This window comes from Pipistrellus kuhlii, unplaced genomic scaffold (assembly GCF_014108245.1).
Source record: "Pipistrellus kuhlii isolate mPipKuh1 unplaced genomic scaffold, mPipKuh1.p scaffold_m20_p_3, whole genome shotgun sequence".
Lineage (NCBI taxonomy): Eukaryota > Metazoa > Chordata > Mammalia > Chiroptera > Vespertilionidae > Pipistrellus > Pipistrellus kuhlii.
Window position 1 is genome coordinate 147,944,275 of NW_023425529.1, and position 18,305 is coordinate 147,962,579.

General features: G+C 39.6%; 1 protein-coding gene across 2 annotated transcripts in view; it reads right to left on the reverse strand.

Moving 5' to 3' along the window:
- ABCC4 (ATP binding cassette subfamily C member 4) overlaps positions 1 to 18,305 on the reverse strand; it is a 214,081-nt gene that overhangs the window by 13,204 nt on the left and 182,572 nt on the right. For both annotated transcript variants that reach the window (XM_036456293.2, XM_036456292.2), the window contains 4 exons: positions 17,057 to 17,212; positions 5,980 to 6,069; positions 716 to 888; positions 204 to 309 (listed from right to left, as the gene is read on the reverse strand). In XM_036456293.2, the coding sequence (XP_036312186.1) occupies positions 204 to 309; positions 716 to 888; positions 5,980 to 6,069; positions 17,057 to 17,212 (525 nt within the window). The remainder of the gene's footprint in view (positions 1 to 203; positions 310 to 715; positions 889 to 5,979; positions 6,070 to 17,056; positions 17,213 to 18,305) is intronic.

Sequence of the window (18,305 nt, forward strand, 5' to 3'; positions counted from 1 at the left end):
CAAATAAGCTTTTAGTATGAAAATATGAAATGAGTGAGCATATTACTGAATAGCACATCTGAATGTGTAAAGTATTTGGATTATTGTCAAGAATGAAAGGAAAATTAACTAAATGTAGATGTCTCTAAAGCTTTACAAGAAAGAAAAAAACTGAAAAACAGGTACAGAAAAAGAAACTGGAATTCCACAGGTGGGAGTCTCACCATGATCTTGTCACTGTCGATAATGGTGTTCAATCTGTGGGCAATGGTTAGCACCGTGCAATGGGCAAATTTCTCACGGATTTTTTTTTGTATTAACTCATCAGTTCTGGAATCAAAGAAGTTGAAGTTTAGTTCAGTAAAGACAGACTTAAGACTTAAAAATATATGATATTTATATGTCTCTAAAAATCAAATCTTTAAGCATGATCTTGTTCTTTAAAATCTAAGTAGAAAGTCTATTTACAAATTTACCACTTTTCATTAAAAAAATGGAAGATATCCTTCATTTCAAATTACTTGAAACTATGAGAAATTATTCTCTTAGGAAGCCTAATAGTAACATTAACAGCATACATGTTTTGGTTTCTTCCTCTGATTACCAGAATTGATTCTTCATGGGTTATCAAGAGGTATCAAAGAAAGCACTCAGAAAAACTCACTATCATTAAATGTTTCTCATTTTACCATATTTAAAATTCAGATACCAGGTTACATGGAACTCAGCTCTGTACCTGAGATCCACATTTGCTGTTGCCTCGTCAATGATCAATATCCGATTTTTCCTGAGAATGGCTCTGGCAAGGCACACCAACTGTCTCTGTCCGACACTGAAGTTCGATCCAGATTCTGCTAATTCAGTATCCATTTTGCCAGGAAGATCTTCGATGGCTTCTTTAAGTTGTACCTGTTGATGTAGAAAGAAGAATGGTGTTTTCCTCAACAAATTACTATTTGAAGTATTAGGTCTAGTAATAATTAATGTCGTTTTCTAATACTTTTTAAAATCGAATTTATTTAAACAATAAAACAAAATTTAATCAACAATATAGTTGCCGTTGTTTTCTACTACTTGTGCCCAACGCTCAGGAAGCATTTTAATCCCTCTGTTGTAAAATTCTTGTGATTTTGATGCAAAAAATTCGGTCAATGCATTTTTGAGGCATTCTTCATTATTAAATTTTTTTCCAAGAAGAAAGTTTTGCAAAGAACGAAACAAATGGTAATCGGAAGGGGCAATATCAGGAGAATATGCAGGTTGAGGGAGAACTTCCCATTCCAACTGGCGCAGTTTTCAGCAGTGATTCTTGCAGTATGCAGTCGTGCGTTATCATGGTGAAGAATTACGCCCTTCCGATTAATCAGCGCGAGTTCTTTTTCTCTTAAAGCTTGGGCTAACCTTTCCAATTGGGCACTATACACTGCACTTGTAATGGTTTGGTTAGATGGTAAAAGTTCATAATGAAGAATTCCTTTAAAATTCCACCAAACACACAACATCACTTTTTTCGCATGCAAGTCAGGTTTTGGCGTGGGCTGCGGAGCCTCATTTTTGTCCAACCATTGAGGCCGCCTTTTCAAATTAACATACAGCACCCATTCTTCATCTCCAGTAACAATTTGCTCTGAAAATGGCAAACGGTTTTGACGAGAGAGGAGCGAACTGCAAATTGTGACTCTTTGATTACGGTTGTTGTCGGTCAACTCATGAGGAACCCATTTTCCAAACTTTTGGACTTTGCCAAGTGCATGCAATTGATTGGAAATTGTTTTTTGTGAACAATTTAAAGTTGTCGCAAGCTCTTATTGGGTAATTTGAGGATTTTGCACCAAAAGAGCTTGAAGAGCTTCTTGATCAAAATTGGACACATGGCCTCGACCACTCTTGTCATCTAACGAAAAATTTCCCTCGCGAAATTTCTCAAACCAACGCTTGCATTTTCTGGCGCTAACTGCATCTTGACCAAGAGCACTACAGATGTTTTTTGCAGCCTCACTTGCTTTTCTTCCTAATTGGTACTCGTAAAGCATGCAGTGCCGAATATGCTCTTCATCCACCATCTTTTTAGCCCTAGTTTTGCAACAAAAACCAAACCAAACACAAACTTTTTCAAGCAAAACTTGTTAATTGCACTTCACACGTTCTGTAGATACCACGTGTTTGAAGGTTATGTCAATCAATACAAGTCAACGCCATGCAAGATTTTAAACGAATGTTTAAAAACGACATTAATTATTACTAGACCCGATACACAAGCCTCCTAGTCATCAGAGCTTTGGAATCTTTAGGACTTCTTCCATATCTTCCGTGTATGGCCACGTGACAGCGACAGTCATTTCCAATTAGTGTTCTCTCAGAAAGATGGGTAAGTCAACTCAGGACAGAAACATTCTGACTTAAGAGCATAAACTTGAAAGGGAATCAAGATTCTTCTTAGTTACCATCAGTAGGCAGTCTGTTCAAGTTCTGTCAATGTCATTAAGACATATAAAGTATGCAAAATAAAATTATCCCTGCGGTAAAATATAGAAAAATTTTAAATGTTCCTTCTAATTTTTTAATTCAAATTAAACTACAAGAATTTATAGAGACAAAGAATAGAACAGTGGCCTTGGCTGGTGTATAGAGCATCAGCCCACCCACTGTTGGGTTACAAATTTTATTTGTGTAAAGGGTACATATCCAGGTTACAGATTCACACCCCATCCCCACTCAGGGTGACTGCAGGAGGCAACCAGTCTCTCTCTCTCTCTCTCTCTCTCTCTCTCTCTCTCTCTCTCTCTCTCTCTCTCTTTCTCCCTCCCTCTGATTCTTCCCTCCTCCCCCCACTTCCATTTCACTCTATTGTAAAAGCAATGGAAAAAGTGAAGCTATAAAAGAAAAACAAAAAAAGAGTAGAATACCAATTGCCTAGGGACTGGAGGGTTAACTGTAAATGGGGGTGAGAGAAATGCTCTAAAATTGGATTGTCGTGATTATATAACTATAAATTTACCAAAATCACTGAATCACACTTACACAGTGCACATGCGGGGGCAACCAATCAATGTTTCACACATCTATGTTTTTCTCCTCCCCACCCCAACCTCCCCACATCTCTCTCTTTCTCAAATCAATGAAAATATATCCTTTTGATAAAGATTAAATAAGAAAAAGAAATTAACAGATTGATGAGTGATAGCCAATAAACAGGGGCACAACAGTATCATGTCAAGTAACACACACCAAGGGTAAGTGGGCAATGTTTTCAAGGTATTTCCTAAACGCTAAAGTACTTCTATGAGTGTGTTCTTGAATTATGTTCATGATGGAGGTCCAAGCCCAATAAACAAATTCTCAGTTAGGATTAAATATGGTAATTGTGAATTTATTAAATATGATGTTGGTATTCAGCATTCACATGAAAGATGTATGAAATCTAAGGCACAAGATTTGAACTGTGGTACATTTACTTGTACTGAAAATTATAAAATGAAGATGTCAACTCAGCCAATTGCCCTCCATTACAAGGAAGAGTACTTACTGAGTATTCTCTTTACGACACATATTCACAAGTCTGCACTCCTGGGTGACAGAACTGATCAAAGGTATAACAGTGACAAGGCTTTTTGTGCTGAGCTGACTTTGGTAGCACTTGTGTGTGCAAACTGGTCTATCTTACGATCAATATCCTGGCTTTGAAGAAATAATCTCACACTTTTGTCCAACTCACATGGCATCTCATCACTAGTCTGGTTTTTAACCATCTTTCAGGTTGTCCATACCTGCCTGATGAGGAGTAAAGGTTGTGAGATGAAGAACAATAGACATGGGTTCCAGAAAACACTGTTTTCTGAGAGGAAGTCTTCATTTACTAATCAGAGTTGGTTAGGAGAATGACTTGAATGCCAAGGACCTCTGTTAGTGTTATCACACATCCATGTTATAATTAAGCCTCAGAACCAAGAAAAAGAGAACAGAGGCAGTATAATATAGTAGCTAGGAGTTGCAATTGATGGATTTGAAAACTAGGTAACAGGGTAATGACTGTAAATGTAGTATAGAAGAATGTCCTTGTTCCTATAAAGCATACATAAGGGTGAATTGCAGCATTTAATGAAAATTTCTGCAACTTACTTTCAAACAGTTTAGCAAATATAGAAGAGAGAAAGCAAAAACTGGCAAAATGTTAGCAACTAGTGACTTTAGGTGAAGGGCATAGGTTTGTTCATCAATCTATTCGACTTTCCTGTGCTATGAAAATTTTAAAACATAGGGACCTTGAGGCCACACAGCCCGGACATGAGTATCACCTGGGTCTGCCTATTGGGCAATTTCCTGGACTTTCTCTATCTTAGCTTCCTAACCTATAAATACTATAATATATTAACAATAAAGGTGTCAACCATCTAACATTGTTAGAGTATAAAATTAGTATGTGTTGAGTTTACAACAGTGTTTGATATAAAGCAAGAGACCAATAGATGTTGCTTGTAATGAATAACTAGAGGCCTGGCACACAAAATTTGTGCAGGATGGGGGGGTGTCCCTCAGCCTGGCCTGCACCCTTTTCCTGCACCCTCTCCAATCCAGGACATTCCTCTCCAATCCAGGACATCCCTCTCGCAATCTGGGACTGCTGGCTCACAACTGCTCACCTGCCTACTGCCTGCCTGCCTGATCGCCCCTAAACACCTCTGCCTAGTGGCCTGATCACCCCTAACTGCTCTTCCCTGCTGGCCTGTTCGCCCCTAACTACTCTCCCTTGCCTGCCTGTTAGCCCCTAACTGCCTCTGCCCCTGCCACTGTGGCTTTGTCCAGAAGGATGTCTGAAAGACGTCCAGTCTAATTAGCATATTACCCTTTTATTAGTATAGATGTGGTTTGCTGGCCTCTCTCCATGTTCTGCTACATTTTTTTCTTTGCATTTATCAGTATTGAGAATGGGTATACATAAAACAAATTTTGCATGTTTTGACTTCTCATTGATAAACTGCTTAATCTTTAACCATTACTTATGTTATATTTATAGAGCTGCCATTTCATTTTAGGTGCCAAAATCAGCACTAACTTCTAATGAACTTTGAGTTTACACCTGGCTATTTTTCAGAACATATACCAAAAATGTATTTTCAGCATAATTTAAAAAAATAACCAAGATGAGATGGGCAACATCTATAGAACTAGCTGAATGTCCATCTCCACCAAGGGACAAGGAGGAAGAAAAACAAAGAGGACATTATTAAAAAAAAAAAAAAAAAAAAAAATAGAGGAAAACTGTAGTATCCTCTTATTGACTCTTAAGTCAACCCTGTGAGTTTGGGTTCCCATTTTTAGTATGGCATTATTTATAAACCAGCCAAACAGGGTTTTTACTTCTCCTAAAGTCTGACCCCATTACTTTCTATGTTTTTCAATGAAAGATTTGGTAAATTTTCTAAAAATCAGAATGCCAACTCTTTCATTGAAAAGCATACAAGAGTCATCCTATCTAATAAAAGAGTAATATGCAAATCGACCATCACTCCAACATACAAGATGACTTCCCCATGGGGTCAAAGATGGCTGTCCCCATGTGAACACAAGATGGCCACCACAAGATGGCCTGCAGGATAGTGTTTAAACCAGAGTTCACAAGTATCTTGAGGTGGAACATGTTCGCCATAAATTCCCCAAAGTATACAATAACATTTTCTTCAAAAATAAATAAATAAATAAATAAATAAATAAATAAATAAAAATAATGAATTAAAACTTTATGCAAATGCGCTTTTGTTGGCACACAATTTGATATTTTTAAGCATAAAAATATCTATGATGTTAACACCTTCAGCAGATTTGACGTATGGAGTTTTGAAGCTTGATGTCAATACAACAAAATAACATACATATTAAATCACACATATGTGAACATATGTGTAACTCCATCTATTGAAAAAAAATCCGCATTATTAACTGGTACACCTAGTAAATGTGCATATACTGATGCTAACAAATTAACTACAAGTAATAAATTACCTCTGTTAAGGCATTCCACAGTTCCTCATCTGTATGCTCATTAAAGGGGTCCAGATTTTTCCTCATTGTTCCAGTGAATAAAACAGGCTCCTAAGTACCGCAAAAAAGTGAATATTATTACTGTACCCTCTTTACCTTGTATTCCAATACTAATTTTCAGAACAGAATTAAAATTCAAAATCCCAAAATGCACTATAATCATAAGTTATATGGTTACAAATACTTGAATACAGAATGATTTCTATATTAATTTTCCATTGTACAGCGTGCAGTCCAAAATATCTCTTGGGCCATTGAACAAAAACAAAAGAAACTAATGAAGTGTGTCATCTGAAGAAGAAACTGAAAAAGGAAGGTTTTATTTTTAAAAATGCCTTTTTGATAATGATATTCTGCTGTAAGAGAAAAAATGAGAATATAAATTAATCTGAGGTTACATCAGAAGAACATAAATTAATTGTCAATCCAGGAGTGGTGTGATACTGGAAAAACACCAACAGCATGATTAGGCGAAATTTGTGCCTCTAAGCAAAACTGTTAAATATTTTCACATTTGCACAGAATAAACTTAAAAAAAAAAAAAAAAAAAAAAAAAGAATAAATTCTTTCTCCATTGGGAAACCAAACTTTCAGAATTGGGATTCTATCTGTGTGAATGGGACAACCTGTTTTTTGTCCTTAGAGAAGGTAAACTAATGAGGCCAATGACACCTCTATTCATAAAGAGATCACCTCTGATTTGCATCAGCAAACTCCATGTTATCTTGTCTGTGCATCAGCATTTCATGATTCATAGAACTTTGTTATTAACTGAAAGGGCTGGATTACCTGAAACCCATTGTGTGATGTGCGTCATAATAAGATTATTTTTATTTAAGTAGCTCTTCCTCTTCATCTGCTTTGGGAGGAAGCACAATTAAATTACTCTTGAAAAAATATGCCTCCTTCTAGGTTTCAAAAGAGAATCTTGTACCTGAGCTTATAAAGTAGGCTGTTTACATTTTCTCTTGAGAAGCTCTAGTAACCCAGACCACAAGAATATGGGCAGCAGAAAAGAGCTCAAAAAGCTGCTTTCAAAAAGGTGGCAGAACAATGAAACACACAGCTATGGGAACAAGAAGAGACTGGACTTTTCCACCAGTGCTAGACTCAAGGGAACCAACAACCTTGGATCTGGCATGGCCCTAGGGCTGGATGGTTCCTCTTCACCTCTCAAAAGCCAGAGAAGAAGGATAGAGACGGTACTTAATCTTCTCTAGCCATGAAGAAGCATGACACTCAGAGAACCTCCCACACTTTCTCTCCTTCTTGTCTTAGTTTCAGGAAGGGTGAGGGGAAAATGGATGCAGAAAACAGATGGTTGGCCATCAAACAACATGTATCCCTAAGCAAAATCCTACATTAAAAAGACATTAAGTCCTGGCCAGTGGGTTGGGCATAATCCTGTGCACCAAAAGGTTATCAGTTTGATTCCCAGGCAGGGTACATGCCTGAGTTGTGGGCTTGATTCCCAGTAAGGGTGTGCAGGAGGCAGCCGATCAGTGATTCTCTCCCATCATTGCCATTTTTATCTCTCTCTCTCCGTCTCTGAAATCAATAAAAATATATTTTAAAAAGCATAGAGAGACCAGAGGTACTCTGTAGGCCTTAAGGAGGGTCTGTTAACCATCAACAAATCACTGCTGAGTATCATAAAAAGAAATTAAGCATTTTCCAATGCAAAAGAGTCTCCACTGAAATCTGTTCTTGTGGATCTAAAAGAATATATTAGGCAATTACTCATATTTACTTAGCAGTATGAAAAGAAAATAGTTTAATAAAAAATGATATTTCTCTTTAAGACATGCCAAATATCATATACTATAAAATATAAAGCTAATATGCAAATGAATCAAATAGCAGAAAGACTGGTCGCTATGATGCACACTGACCACCAGGGGCAGACCCTCAACACAGGAGATGCCCCTTGGTGGTTAGTGGGCTCCCACAGGGAGAGTGCTGCTTAGCCAGAAGCTGGGCTCACTGCTGGCGAGCACAGCGGTGGTAGCAGGAACCTCTCCCACCTCCATGGCAGCGCTAATGGTGGACATCTCCTGAGGGGTCCCAGACTGTGAGGGGGCGCAGGTTGGGTTGATAAGACACCTCTCCCTCCTCCCCTCCCAGTGCATGAATGTCATGCACCGGGACTCTAGTATATTATAAAATGAATAAAATTTCAATTAAAACTTGTTGAATAAAAAATGATTTCTCAAAACATTAACTGAGTAAAGTTATATTTTTCTTTAAAACAACTTGGCAATTTGTTAACAATGTCTGCTTTAATATGCCAATGTGTCTTATGCACAGTGTTCATTTTGGTTACTACTCATTGTACTCACATCCACTTGCCAAATAAGAAACCATTATATTATCTTCAAAAGATAGTAAAAGTGCTCACAGTAGATACTACTTCAAGAGCAGATAAGGGTCAAAATAATATCTATACAAAATGATAATATTTAAACTACCCACCTCCAAGCAATGAAGTTAATAAACTAATCTTATAAATGTTATAAAAATATTTGTAGGTAGAACATTTTAGTGTTAGACATTTATGGTAGGACATAGAACCTTCATGTAAATATATACTAAAGTTACTAACCAAAGTACTAAGTTTTTTCTGAAGGTGCACAATTAAACCTCATTTAATGAGTGAGCTGACACAGTACAGTTAGAAAAAGAAATGCAATATTCTAAGTGGAGCATTAGTATTAAACCTGTTTTTCATCTTGGTTTAAAAGGTATACAGTATTTTTATCCTCTGTACCACATGTAATAGTAATTTTTTCCTTTGTTACTAACATAACACAAGTTCATATTAGGTGTGTGACCCCAAAAAGGCCACTCTGAATCAGAGTACTGAGTGTGTAGTAAATTGATAATCCCTGGACACACTGCAAGACGGGAACCCAAAGGCCTACTAGACCTTTGGACACACTACAGGAAGACAAGCCTTTCATTATCCTAAAAAGAAACCCTACCCACTAACTTCCAGACACTTAAAACCCGGGACCAAGACAAAAAGCGTACAAATGGTTACAAACTCGGCAGATAAAGCACAACACTTTACACTCATCGTCTCAGTCCCAAATCAGGACTGATTATTAAAATACATCCTCAGGGGTGGCTACTGCCACTGCTTCTTCCAGTGCTGAGAGCTACGTTTTCATTTCTAATCTAAGGACCTTTATTGAGGGCAGCTCACCTGGAGTTGCTTTATTTCTTGGTGTCCTTTTTTTTTTTTTTAAACCCTGTAGCCTCTGAATGAACCGATCGTCATCCATATTCAGAAGAAAAGGACATTGTTCGCCAACAAAGGAAAAAGAATTTAAGTCCTGTAAAGTCCTCTTTCGATACAAAAAGGTCAGGAGCCGCGGGGAGCAGTTCCAGGGCCTTTAATGAAGACTTCAGTGTCAGAAACAAAGGACCCCACTGCATTAGGCTTGGGTCCAGTTGTATTTCTTTACGAGTAACTGCATACCCACCTCTGCTCTCTTTGAGTTTTGTTCTTAATAAGAAAAGAAGGGAAAGAAAACCAGGTCCTAAGGAAGAAGTCTTAAAGAGATAGATCTGTTGAACCCTTTCAACCTGATGAAGATAACCCCTGGAATGGAAATAACAAAAGAGCAGAGTGATACTGTTTAGAAATTATCCACCTTTTGCTTTGATTATAAAGGTCTCATAAAAATAACAAACAGATCTGCTAAATCGTATGAGGATGATGGCTGTTGATCTGTGCCAACCCTTGGGGTGCTATCATGAATATAGCATTTGCATGGAATCCCTCTTCAAGTGAAAACATTTTCTTTATGCCCATAGGATAGGGGCTGTAGGTGTGGAGACTTCATCCAAAGAAGTTTTGAAATCCATTTTTACAGATCTCTCAGATAAGCAAGCAACTCCCTGAATATAATCTCACCGTGGTGTTCTCTTTGGGGAACATTTTTTAACTATTTCGGGTCACGAGTACAAAGGATGCCTACATTTCAGCTACCTGTTCAGTTTTAAAAAATTATTTAGGCCCTAGCTGGACAGAGCATTGGCCTAAGGACCGAAGGGTCCCAGGTTTGATTCCGGTCAAAGCCATGTACCTTGGTTGCAGGCTCCTGCCGAGCCGGGCTCTGGGGAGGCAATCAATCGATGTGTTTCTCTCACATTGATATTTCTCTCTGTCTTTCCATCTCTCTTTCACTCTCTTAAAAAAAAAAAAAAAAAAGAAAGAAAAATAGCCTCGGGAGAGGTTTAAACAAAAAAGAAATTTTTTAAAGGAAGTGCTTTTATTTGTTTGCCATTCCTGAAAATCTGAACACAAATTAGAGGTGTGCATTTTAAAAAATATAGTTGTGTGCTTTTTAAAGTTCCCTCCAGGACTAGCCAGACTGTGTGCCACCATTTCCTTGCCTCTGCTCCCATGTAGGTCTTTGCTATCACCTCTCTCCCAATTCTGGCCTCCTCAAGGTGCAGTAAAGAGTGACAGGGATGGCCCAGCCCAGCCAGCGTGGCTCAATGCTTGAGTGTCTACCTATGAACCAGGAGGTCACGGTTCAATTCCTGGACAGGGCACATGCCCGGGTTGTGGGCTTAATTCCCAGTGTGGGGCATGCAGAGGGCAGCCGATCAATGATTCTCTCTCATCATTGATGTTTCTATCTCCCTCTCCCTTCCACTCTGAAATCAATTAAAAAAAATATATATATATACATATACATATATATATATTTTTTTCTTTTTTCTTTTTTTTTTTTTCTTTTTTAAAGAGCGACAGGGATGACCCTGAAAGAGAGAGACCAGCACAGGAGCTCATGGTGCACAGCGAGCGAGAAGCAGGGAAGAGGTTATGGGCCTTGCTCACCGAATCTGTAAACAAGGAAGTAGCACTGGGTTCCCCCTTTGCAGAGTCTGAGGGTGTTGAGGCAGAAGCAACACTGCTTCCTATTCATTTGGGGTGAAAAGCAATGTAAGTTTCCCACAGTATAGACATGTAACCAGGCCAACAGACTTCTCCTCTGCAGCCAGTTAGAAGCTGCAAAGAGCTCTCGAAAGGTAAGATTTTGAGTATCTTCTCCTGACACTAACCCATGATAAATTAGTGACTAAATCCATTTCCTTTTTCTTTTCTTTTTTAATATTTTATTGATTTTTTTACAGAGAGGAAGAGAGAGGGATAGAGAGTTAGAAACATCGATGAGAGAGAATCATCGATCAGCTGCCTCTTGCACATCTCCTACTATTGGGGATGTGCCTGCAACCAAGGTACATGCCCTTGACTGGAATCGAACCTGGGACCTTTCAGTCCGCAGGCTGACGCTCTATCCACTGAGCCAAACCAGTTTCGGCTAAATCCATTTCTAAACTGATTTTCCCCTAGTGGTGAGTGTGACTTGAGATTTTGGCAAAAGGAAACAGTTCAGTTTTTCAAAACCAACAAACTGGACAATGAGGGATGCACCAATAGGAGAAATAGCTTTCAATTTTGCTCTATATTTATTTATTTTTGTTATGGTTTAGGGGGAAGTCTTTTTGAGTGGGGTGGTAGGAAAAATGGGAAAATATCTGATGAGGACATCATTCAGTTCAACAAGCATATACTGAAAAATAGAGAGATCTGGGGTTGGACAGTCCTGAGTTCGGATTCTGATGCTCATTAGCTGTGTGACTCAGGGCAGCCAGCCTCCTCCCCACGCCTCAGCTCCTCACTGGGCAATGGGCTAATGCTGCAGAATGCTGAGAGAATCCGGATCGTGAGGTGCTAGTGAGGTGCTAACATGTACGTGGCTCCTAGTGAGGTGCTAACATGTACATGGAGGCCAACCAAACAGGGGGACAATGAGGAGCAGGGGTTTCAAACTGCATGTGAAGCCAATGGATCATGAAATCTATTTTTTGCCTCACGATCACGATTTAGTCTTTTATATAAACAAGCATAGAATGAATATAATAGAAGGTAGAGTGCAGAGTAATATTGTTTTGGGAAATGTGTGTGTGTGTGTGTATGTGTGTGTGCGGCACACACAAAATGATACACACAGCATTCTACTGTGACACACATAGCGTTCTACGGTGGACCGCAGCCAACAGTGTGTTCAAGTCCCACGTGGAGAGGTTCGGTGCACAGATGCAGGAGTTGGGAATCTCCCAAAATTAAATTAAAATCCTGACTCTGCTGCTTAATTGGTGAGTGGGTTTAGTTTACTGTGCCTCAGGTTTTTAATCTGTCAGATAAAGAAGGAGGCTAAAATGTGCTACAGAGCCAATAAATATTAGAAAATATCTATAATAATAAAAGCGTAATATGCCAATTAGACTAGACAGCCAAACGACCTTCCAGACGTCATTCCAGACGAAGCCAGAGTAGCGGGGGCCAAGGCAGCGGTGATTAGTGGTGATCAGGCAGGCAGGCAGAGGCAGTTAGAGGCAATCAGACAAGTGGTTAGGGGTGATCAGGCAGGCAGGTGAGTGGTTAAGGTGATCAGTCAGTCAGGCAAGTGGTTAGGGGCGATCAGGCAGGCAGGTGAGTGGTTAGGAGCAATCAGGCAGGCAGGAGAGCAATTAGGGGCAATCAGGAAGGCAAGTAAGTGGTTAGGGGCAATCAGACAGGCAGGCAGAGTGGTTAGGGCCGATGAGGCAGGCAGGCAGGCCAGCGTTTAGGAGCCAACAGTCCCAGATTGTAAGAGGGATGTCTGACTGCCTGTTTAGGCCCAATCCCACAGGGATCCCTACAAGATCGGGCCTAAACTGGCAGTCGGACATCCCCCAAGGGGTCCCAGATTGCGAGAGGGTACAGGCCGGGTTGAGGGCTCACTCTCTTCCCCCACTGTGCATGAATTTTGTGCACCAGGCTTCTAGTTATTAATATTCGTGTAACTTGTCAGGAACTACAAGCACTGCAGCACACAATGAGAGCCATAGCTGTGCTCAAGGAGTGGTAGAAAACAGCTGGGACTGTGGGGAGGGCTGGGAAAAAATGGCAGGGATCTCCATGGGGGACTGCAATGTATGAGTGGGGTACAGAGCAGTGGCCAAAAAAGACAGGTGGTGATAGGGGAGCCAGAAAACAGAGGATGAAAAGGAGTGATACTCTCTCCTGCTGTTCCTGTGAGACAAATATTGGATAGATTTCTCATTACATCCCCACCTCCCCAACCCTCACTTTTCCCCTCCACTCTTTACATTTATTTAAACAATTTGGTTCGTGTTATAATGAATATGAAGAAAAACCACCGAGGACCACAAACACATGAGTAAAAAGTAAAGAGCAAAATCCATCCAGAGTGTTTTACTATTTTTTACTTAAGTAGCAACATACCAGAAAGGCTCGTAACCCAGTCCTCAATAATCACAGTTACTATTTACTGAGCATTTCTATGAAGCCCAAACATTTTCTCATCCAGTGAAGTCTACACACAATTCTGCAAGGCAGGAATTACTAGACCCCGCAGAAGAACAAGGAAACTGAAGCTTGAGGGCCATGCAGCTTCGTCAAGGTCACACACTCCTGTGAGGCAGAGCAGGTCAGACACTAGGTCTCCACTTTCGAAGCTTCTACCCCTGGCTGCATCGTGAATGTTTCTGTGTGACCCCTAGACAGTCTCTACTAACTCTCTTTCTTGAATCAACAAACACCGAGCCTTGGAGACAAAGGCATATAAAGTGAAAAACAAAATAAAGGTTCTGTGTTTACAATGGTTGGTGATCATTATCTTCATGGATACAAAGCTCAGCTCTGTTTTGTCAGCACTCTCTCTGGAGTATGTATATAGAGCATGCTCAAAAGTAGGGTGGCAACTGATGGAGCGGAACCAAAACCTGGTGATGTCAAAGTGTATTTAGTCATTGCTCAGATGTGCTTCCAAAACATTACTGGGATGGCCAAGAATCATCTAACGTTATTTCTTTATTTACACATTTCTTTTTATGTTCACAGGCATACAACCATTTCTTATTAAGAAGCATTAAAAGTAACACAGGACACGTTTCTAGATCCTTTCATCCAAGGATATGAAAGTACTTTACAGACATGCCCATTGTTTCTGCTAAGTAAATCTCTTTGGCCCATTTCAGAGATGGGTGCACCAAAATATAAAACTTGGGGATTTAAATTCATATTTTTTACTGTAATTATTAAATCATGAATCTAATAGCCCAGAAGGAATCTTTCAATACCAGGATTTTATATGCTGAAAATTCCTTACCATTTTTTCTGAAAGGGATATCTTTAAACCATTTTTTTTTAATTCTGTAAAATACTCATAAAATTTACTACCTTATCCACTTTTATTTATTATTTTTTAAAATATATTTTTATTGATTTCAGAGAGGAAAGGAAATGGATGAGAGAGAATCATTGATTGGCTGCCACCTGCATGCCCCCCTACTGGGGATGGAGCCCACAACACGGGTATGTGCTCTCGACCAGAATCAAACTCGGGACTCTTCAGTCCACAGGCCAATACTCTATCCACCGAGTCAAACCAAGTAGGGATACTTCAACCACTTGTAAGTGTACAGTTCAGAGGGATTCAATACATTCAACATTGTTGAACATCCATCACCAAAACTGAATCTGTACTTATTAAACAACACCCTATTCTCTACTGCTTGAAGCCCCTGGACACCACAATTCTATGGCTGTCTCTATGAATATGACTACTTTATGCACATCATATAAATGGAATCATATAGTATTATCCTTATTCCACATATAATGTCCTCAAGGCTCATCCATATTGCAGTATATATCCAAACTGCCTTCATTTTAAGGCTGAATTATATTCCACTGCATGGATATTCCACATTTTGCTTATCCATTCATCCCCAACACGGGGATGAATATATCTACATTTTTGCTATTATGAATAATGTGTGGGTATACAGATATCTCTTCAAGTCCCTTCAAAAGTCTTTGGGGTTTATTCCCAGAAGTAGAATTACTGGGTCATATCATAAGTCTATTTTTAATTTTTGGAGAATATTCCATCCTGATTTCCACAGTGGCTGTACCATTTATATCCCCACCAGCACAAGGATTACAATTTCTCTTCATAATTTCCAATACTTGTCATTTTCTGTTTGTTTTGTTCCTTTTCACGTGTCAAACACAAGGCCCGCGGGCCAAATCCGTCCCGCCAGGCCTTGCAATGTGGCCCGCACCGCACTGTCATCACTGCACTCCGCTGCGTTTCCATCACAATGACAGTTTATGACTGTTCAGTAAACCATTCGGCCCGCGATTTAGGCTGGATTTTAGATTTTGGCCCCTTCTCTGATTGAGTTCGACACCCCTACTAGGTACTAGTCAACTAAAGGGGTGTGAATTAGCATCTGAATGGGGTTCTGAAGGGGATATATAGATTTTGAAATTACTTAGAGAAAGTCCAATTATTTTACAGGTCAGTGGTAGGTAGCAATAGCTGAACTCGGTCTTAAGACACAAGTCCACATTCTCCTTCCCTTGGGGTACCATGTCCTATATGCTTCCTAATGATCAGACACTTAAGAGTTTTTTCTACCCACATGCAGGAAGCCGACTGGCGTGGCTCTTTCTGTCTCTCTCTTCTCTGTGTTTCTCATCTCAACAGGTGGTATGTTTTTCCTCAGCTTCCCTTCATGGCCAGATGATTACAGTGTAAAACTAAACAAAAAACCTTAAATTAAAAAATAATCAGCAAGTATAAAGCTGAATGTGTATTAAGTGTCAAAGCAGAGGGTAGGATGGAGGACCTGAGGCCTCAGCCAATGGGTACAGGGCTTATGTTGCCCTTAGCTATATACTAAAGGAAAGCAATTGTTCAATACATGCTCCCTGAATTTATGTTGAGTAGATGAACCACAGGCATGACAGGAGCTCCTATTGTGCATATAACCCATCTCTCGAACCCTGCCTGAAGGCCATGCCTGTATTATGAAGCAGAGTAAAAGGAAAAGGAAACAATTAGAGCTCTGGACAAGGGTCAATTTAACCCTCCATCATCACAGCAGGTGAACCACTCCACAGGCACTTACCTATTTAGTCCTCACAGCAGCTCTGGGACTTGGTAGTGTTAGCTAACATGTACTGGAGAGAAGTCTGAGGTGCATAGAGATGGAATTCCTTGTCTGATGCTCTTGCTCACTACACTGCACTGCCTCCCTGGCCTGTACCATTTACTAATGGCTAGAGTTCGAAGAGTCTCCCCTGAGTTCCTATGCACTCCAAAATTCTCAAAGCCATTCAGTTTCATAGAAAAGTCTCCATGGAGATAACCACCAATGAAAAGGTAGCTTTATTTCCTGCTGCAAAATGCCTTCATTAAGTAACTTAAAATCAATGTTTTCCTACAGAAATCTATCAAGTGCTAAACAAACCATTTATCATTTTATTCTCAAAATTATGTATAGATATATAGCCTAAGTGACCTTTGCAACCAGATGACCAGAATAATGGGTTAACCAGTTACCATGAAGGACCACTCACCACCAGGGAGCAGATGTTCAACAAAGGAGCTGCCCCCTGGTGGTCAGTCACTTCTATAGCCAACTTCCTACAACCAGCCAACCAACTGCAGTCCCTCCCCCCAACCAGCATGCCCCCAAGCCCTGGCCAGCAGCTAACAGGCCACAGCCTGCCCCCCCCCCCCCCCATCAGGACTGGGTGAGACAGCCCCAATAGGCTCCGATCATTGACCAGGCCTAGAGACCCCACCCGTGCACAAATTTCGTGCACCAGGCCTCTAGTCAGTAGATAAAATTGTGAACTTGGGGAAGTTTGAGTCCAGAAATCTACCTGGGTAAATTATTAAATTTCTCTCTCTCTCCTCTCTCTCTTTCTCTCTCTCTTACACACACACACCAAAACAAATGCACAAATTAAACTTGTCAACTGATTAAAATGTCAGTTAAAAGTGCCTGCTGTTAAATAATATGCTCTACTGGGGAGAATGGATCACCTCTTTAACTCATTTTTAAACAGTTAAAAAATTAAACAGTTAATAAAATTAAAAGCAATTAAACTTAGATGCCCTTATAAAAAGATCATGTGAGAATTCTCTGACTTGCATACCTGAGGTATGATTGACATTTTCTTCCTTAAGTCATGAAGTCCAATTTCAGTTGTCAAGATCTTATCAATCCAAATTTTACCTTCAGGTTCTGACAATCTAAAAAGGGCCGAGATGAGGGAACTTTTCCCAGCTCCTGTTCTTCCCACTATGCCAACCTGCAAAGAAATTCAGGCAAGATTTTTAAAAACACACAATATGCAACAAACTGAGGAGAAATCCTGTTGATGAAGACAAATCAAGTTCTACACTGAATCTAGTCTGAATTTCTCAACTTGGACACTGTCAGCATTTTGGGTCAGATGACTCTTTGTTGTGTGACAGTAGCTATCCTTTGCTTTATACGATGTTTACCAGAATCCTGGGGTTCTATCTATCTAGACACCAGTAGTACCCCCAAATTGTGCCAACCAAAAATGTCAGACACTGACAAATGTCCTTTGGGCTGGCAAACGCCCCTGGTGATTTTTTTCTCTGTCCAAAGAAAAGTTAAAAATAAGAGACTCAGTCTCCTGATGATGAAAGGCCAGTCGACTTCTATGTGGTCAATAAGAAGTCAGGTTTAAATTCTCTTTATCCCTGTGTCTGGATATTTTGAAACTTGAGAATTTCTTGGATGCTTTTTTATTGTGGTGCCAACAAGTCAAGTTAGAAGTGTTATACATAAACAAGTATTCCTCTTTCCCAGGTCCTACCTTTAAAGAGGAAGTATTGTTTGGTAAAGAAGCTAAATCACTTCTGGATATTAAATACCTGGTTATGTTTGTTCTTGAAAGGAAAGATCTAAACACTTTAAAATGTAGGTTTCAGTGTCTTAAAAGACAGTAAGTAGCAAGTAGTCAAAATACACACAATGAAATCAACAACAACAACAACATAAGAAGCATTTACTATTTATATGAGACCTTTCATCTGAGCAGTTCAAAAGGCATTTTATAAACCAATTAATAGTTATAAATTGCCCCTTGGGAAAGAAACATGTCAAGTATCAGTCTAGTTATTAAAACCAGAGAGAAATTAAGTGCACTGACAATAAGATCAAAGAATCAGTATAATGCTGGTCAGGAGTGAAACAGTATTGTAAAAACTGGCTTTAAGCTGTGTGCTTGTAAATCTGTATGCAGAAACTGCTGTGTGTGTGTGTGTGTGTGTGTGTGTGTGTGTGTGTGTGTGTGTTATTGTTTTGTTTGTTTTTTTGGGGGAGGGACATGGTTTTTTTTATGTGTGTTTTTAAACCAAGGAGCTTTGCTC